The following is a 5,960-nucleotide window of genomic DNA, read 5'->3' as shown; positions in this document are numbered from 1 at the left end:
GTGGCAGAGCTGAGATTTAACCCTGTCAAATATGTACAAGTTCCACAAAATAACTTCAGTTGATATCGAACGCTGTTGGGAGAGTTACGGAGAGAAACAGTCCCGAATGTGTCGGATTGAAGGCGGAGAACATTTACCGCTGTTCACACGCACATTAAGCCTTCCCTAGCATCGACCAACTTCAACCGTGTGGTCCCTGTGTTACTAACCTGTTAGGGTGCATGGCATTCAGGCACGTCTGCTAGTGAAAACGAATCGCATTTCCCGAGCCTATATCATAACAGTGAGTTATCAAGATGATGGCCGCAGTACTGTAGACCCTCAAAAATGGTTCTGTCAGTTTGTGTCATTGGCATACTATTTTTGGTGAGGCCAACGTAAGAACAGGTTAGTTAATTTGTAGGAACATGCGGATGACATCAATTTATTTTATAGGGAAGATTCAGTGTGACTGTGAACGCCCGTTTCGGGAGGCGGTAGATCCAAGGTCAATTCTGAGTCGATTCACACCTATTTATTTATTTATTTGATTGATATTTTACACCGTAGTCTAGAATATTTCACTTATACGACGGCGGCCAGCATTATGGTGGGAGGAAACCGGGCCGAGCCCAGGGGGATCCCACGGCCATCCGCAGGTTGCTGGAGAGACGAGTCACACCTAAGACCTTAAAAGAGAAAGTTGTAACTTCTTCGCTTGGCAGTTCAGCATGAAGGGGATAGTGCAACGACTGGTTGACCAGTATCAGTATAATAGCTCGGGCGGGGCTGCTTACCTGCTTTCGGTAAAGCGTCTCAGTGAAACAGCACTAGATAAAAGAGCGGTGGAAATCGATTAAATTACATGCACTCTAAGGATTCATTCGTTGGACTCAAAAATTGTTGAGGACGAGGTTAAACTCCAAGCACTCACTCACACACTCACTCACTATTCACCGTCAGTACGACACACTTTTGGACTGTTTCTCTCCGTAACTCGGAACCGCGTAGCTCGATAAGAGGTACCCCACTCCGCAACTCGTAACCAATGCTGCAAGAATCAACCCACGAAACCCTATCTTAACTGTCACCCAATAAGCGTCGATTCGTATCCCTGTAAGGATTATATACCTGAGTAAAAATATCAGAGTTTCTATCACCGAACTGACAAATAGCTAACACAAATAAACCTTAACTGATTGGTTTGATACTTCTGTTGTCAGGAAATTCCCCAAAATATGGGATTGTTTGCCCGAGAGGGGTATAACAATATGTTCTTAATCTGGGTGTTTAACTAATTTATTTATTGATTTGATTGGTGTATTATTTGATGCATATGCTGCCCTGACATCCGCCGGACATCCTCCATCATGGGACACCGCCTTTAAGCCAGTCCGTAGAGGCTTTTCTCCCCCACAAATGTCGCATAGGCATCGGCCTTCACACCGAGTCACACAAACATAAGTCCCCCATCGACTGGTAGAAACGCACCGGTGATAAAACGCGCTTTTGGGGAGACGAGAAATGCCAGTGCTGCTCCGACATCCTCCGGTTGGATGACTTCCTTCATGAGACACCGTCTTTCGGCAAGTTCCGTGGGATCTATTGTCTTCCACGCCTTAGTCTTTGTAATACCCGGGATCACCACATTGCACGTGATACGTTTGGGGGCCAATACGAGTGCGTAGTGCCGGGTCAAGTACTCAAGCGCCGCCTTTCCGCAACCAGCCATTAGGTAGAAGGGTCTAGGTGAGGACATTAGGTTGACCCCAGGGCTGGAAAGTACTACGATCCGACCCCCGTGTGGTGACTTCTCCATATAAGGCACTCCTCGCTCCACCAGCCGCCAAAAGGCCTTCGGGTACAGTTTTGTGAAGGCGTCAAACGTTTTCTCTGGGTCTTCATCATTTATGGGTGGCATAACGCCAGCTGTGTGGAGAATAGCGTACAAGGAGCCACCGAAGTCCTCGTCGACGACCTTGAAAATCTCCTCCACCGTCCTCTTTTCGGACACATCGCCTGAGAAAAGCAAAAATATCTGCTAATTTTCAATTGAACTGTTTCGCATTAAGATGTATCAGTAGTGTTAGACCTTGTCTTGGATTTGATTTGGCTTGGTTGTGGAACGCCGTACTTCGGACTTGCTAGACTAGTGGTAACATTAATTCGAGTGCAAAAGGCAGAAGTTGCAGCGAGAAACGAGATGCAACATGTCGTAATCCCGAAAAGGGATATTTCTTCAAGGCTGTCACTGATAGTTGTACACTCTTTGTGAGCTCAAGCGGACAAGCTCGCATTTTGGCGTTTCCTAGCTTTTCTTCCAATGGCAGGAGATCGCAGAACGGTTATTTAGAGTAGCGGGATATCTTGCCTTCCATGCGTATTATAGTGCAGCCGTGGAGAGACAGGATATTTATTTATTTATTTATTTGATTGGTGTTTTACGCCGTACTCTAAGAATATTTCACTATACGACGGCGGCCAGCATTATGGTAGGAGGGAAACCGGGCACAGCCCGGGGGAAACCCACGACATCCGCAGTTTGCTGTCAGACCTTCAACTTACGGCCGGAGAGAATGCCAGCATCAGCTGGACTTGAACTCACAGCGACCGCATTGGTGAGAGGCTTCTGGGTCATTACTTTGCGCTAGCGGGCTAAGCGACTGAGCCACGGAGGCCCCAGACAGGGTATTAAAAGCTTAGGTGTCGAATTTTTTTTTTCCCATGGAGGTTAAGATCAGTTCTTTGAAGCATGTAAATCAGCATTGATGGCCAGTACAGATCAGGCAACAATACGAGATTGTCAGTGTAATCTTTCTTCGCGGTAGTAACTCGAATACAAAACCAGTGAAAATAGATAAGTCTAACATTCGAGACTGTCGGTGGGATTGTTCTTGGGTGTAATTACTCGAATACAAAATGCAATTATTATTGACAGCTGTGGACAAAGCCGTCGCACGCACTGCATTGTGGTTTCGCATTTGGATTTGGGGAAAATGGCGAGGAGATTCCCAAATGGGGAAAACTTCTGGTATATCTGGCATGTAAACTGTTGAGCTTACCTATGCGATATTCACTTGCACAGCGGAAACTCAGTGTTCAACGTGAACTTTACCTTACCATATTAGTGAATCTTAAGTGTTTTCCAGCAAATATGCAATAGAAGTTCACCTAAAATTTTCTTCGACATCTCCTTTGATCCACACGTGCGCACTTGGGTGCAAAATTTGGCCCGGATTGAGAGTTGACATTGACTTTATAGGTTGTTTATACATTATATTTTTGCATGGCTACTTTGCACCTCGTTAAAAATATCAGAATTTTATTGGGTAGAAATGGAAACTTCTGGCCCAGTCTTGTCACTCACCTTCCTGGAGGTTAGGAACTACCATGGTGATAAAATGTCATAGGAAACACATCCAGCAACATTAGCTAAAATGGTGGTCATGCTCGGTTGACTTTTTGATATGTTCAAGAGAAAGTGCATGATTTCACGCCAGCTGCTAACGGCGCCGTTGGGCCGACAGACCCGGCTGTCCGAGATGGCCAGTATGTACCGAAAAATCTCGCATTTCAGCTGCGTTAGTTTGTGTGAACCCCCTCCTTTCTCGTCCCTGACTCCTGACATGCCGACTCATCTATAGGCCTAAGTCATATGCGGGAAAGTTTGTAAGTAACTTGTTAAAGGTCTGTGTTTTATGCACTCCGGTATCCTCTACCCAGAAAACTGACAAAACAAAAAACAAACAACAAAAAAAGACAAAAAAAAAACACCTATAGGTGAAAATTTAGTTTATCGGATAATACGTTCTTTAAATAAGAATAGTTAAATCATTTCAATCGTTTCCTGTATCAGTTTCTCAAGCGTGACATTTAATATTATATACTAGAATATGTGGACGGTATGCGCCTCCTTTCGACACCATATATATTTCCGTGTATTGCCCGTCGAGAGCTGTTTACGAGTAACATCACCCCGTACCAGTCCCAATACAGATATGTCTATATACAGTATTAAAACTATAAACTTCACTGTGTTATAAAACCTTTTCTGCAGGTGACCTCTCCAAGTTCTAATTAAAGTAGAAACAAGATAATATTGGTAAGGTAGGAAACTGAACTACTAGCAACTGTTAATGACACACCCTGTAGATGAGAAGTGAGGTTGGTGGACAGTCATATATAGTCCGATACAAATTGCTCACTTCGACCAGTTCAAGAAAATTGATTTAAACTCCTGGGCCCAGTTGTTCAAAAGTGTATTAGAATTTAAACGGGGTATTAAATTGGTTCATACTAAAATGGCGTTTACTTTATATTAGGTCTAGCGCTTACTAATTACCCCTCCTGCATGAGAAAATGTGGTTTTACCTCTCATGTATGACTTTTAAATTTATTTTGATTGGTGTTTTACGCCGTACTCAAGAATATTTAATGTATACGACGGTGCCCAGTTCGGAGGAGACCCACGACCATCCGCAGATGACTTCCCACGTATGATCGGAGAGGATGGTCAATTACTCCTCCGGTATGAGGAAATGCTGGTAATCATACAATTGCCGTAGAAAATGTGTGGCTAATTTACTTATCCTGCAGGAAGATGTGTGGTCAATTACCATTCCTGTAAGAGAATGTATGGCAATTACCCCTTGTCATGTATGGAAAAGTGTGGTTGATGGGACGGCCAGTTCAAAGATTGTTCATTTTTATCAGTGTCTAGCGCTTAATAATTACCCTTCCTAGAGGAGAAAATGTGGTTAGTTATCTCTGATGTATGATTTTTAAAAATTTATATTGGTTGGTGTTTCTGCGCCGTTCTTAAGAATATTTTATTGATACAATGGTGCTCAGCCCGTCGGAAACCCACGACCATCCGCAGATTACTTCCCACGTATGACCGGAGAGAAAGCCAGCATGAGCTGGACTTGAGCTCATATCGACCGCATTAGTGAGACGCTCTTGGGTTATTTCGCCGCGCTGGCAAGCTAATCATATATGTGCGGTTACTGACGTACCTCTTGTGTATGAGAAAGTGTGGTGAATTACACCTTCTGTATGAGAAAGTGTGGTGAATTATACCTTACTTATTTTATCCGTGTCTATAGTGCTTGTTAATTACCTTTCCCGAATGAGACTTGATTTGATTTGATTTAATGTGATTACTTGACACTTACTCAAAAATATTTCACTTATACGACGGCCGACAACATTATGGTGGGAGGAAACCGGGCAGAGCCGGCTCCCGAATGAGAAAATGTGGTCGCCATGATAGGGCAGCCAATGCAGCCTTGTACTAAGTAGTCCAGTTACCGTGTCTTCAAGTCTTACTCCCTCTGTACGAGAGAGAACAGACGAATGAAAGAGCCACCACAGGCCTATCATAAGGATCGAAAATTTGACCAGGCCTACATCTACATACAGATAGCGAATAGCCGTATATGCTCACTCACCTTTGACCAGAACCACCTTAACCCCTTTGTTCTGTTCCAGGTTACTTTTGGCCACATTGACGTGTTTCGTCATGTGTAGCATACCCTAAGATGAACTTGCGAAAACCGAGTAGCACGAGCTCCTGGGCTGTGCCCAGCCCGATTCCAGGTGGTGCCGCCGGTAAGGAGAATCGCTCCGTGGTCAGTCAGCCCGTTGGTGGGGGGATCTGATGGCTCATGTTGACCATCCATTCTCACTGAACAACGTTATACTGATGTCCGCACTTGGTGACAGCAAAGGCCTTGTCTGTGCCTCTTCAGACTCGTAAGAACGATCTTAAACCTGTGTTGCGATACGGCGGAGAGACAGACCCACCTATGCCTGGTAAGAAGGTTTATGCACCGGGGTCAGAGGACGACTGTCGAATATCACTTAGTCATTTCACCTGATTAAATGGGGTTCAGCAATGCTCTGCGTTCTGCGTGTTATCTCGTTGTGTGACCTGTTATCAAAGTGGAAAAAACGCAGTGGGTTTCTTTCACAATGCTGCC

General features: G+C 44.4%; 1 protein-coding gene across 1 annotated transcript; it reads right to left on the bottom strand.

Annotated features, from left to right (window-relative positions):
- Nucleotides 1-1,429: 1,429 nt before the first annotated feature.
- Nucleotides 1,430-5,502, bottom strand: LOC135478146 (diacetyl reductase [(S)-acetoin forming]-like). Its single transcript, XM_064758418.1, has 2 exons — nucleotides 5,430-5,502; nucleotides 1,430-1,998 (listed from the first exon to the last, which is right to left on the bottom strand). The coding sequence occupies exons 1-2, from the start codon at nucleotides 5,500-5,502 to the stop codon at nucleotides 1,430-1,432; spliced, it is 642 nt and encodes a 213-aa protein (XP_064614488.1).
- Between the last annotated feature and the right edge of the window lie 458 nt (nucleotides 5,503-5,960).

This window comes from Liolophura sinensis, chromosome 11 (genome assembly GCF_032854445.1).
Source record: "Liolophura sinensis isolate JHLJ2023 chromosome 11, CUHK_Ljap_v2, whole genome shotgun sequence".
NCBI lineage: Eukaryota > Metazoa > Mollusca > Polyplacophora > Chitonida > Chitonidae > Liolophura > Liolophura sinensis.
The sequence above is the reverse complement of the archived record's forward strand: the minus strand, read 5'-3'. Positions and strand labels throughout refer to the sequence as shown.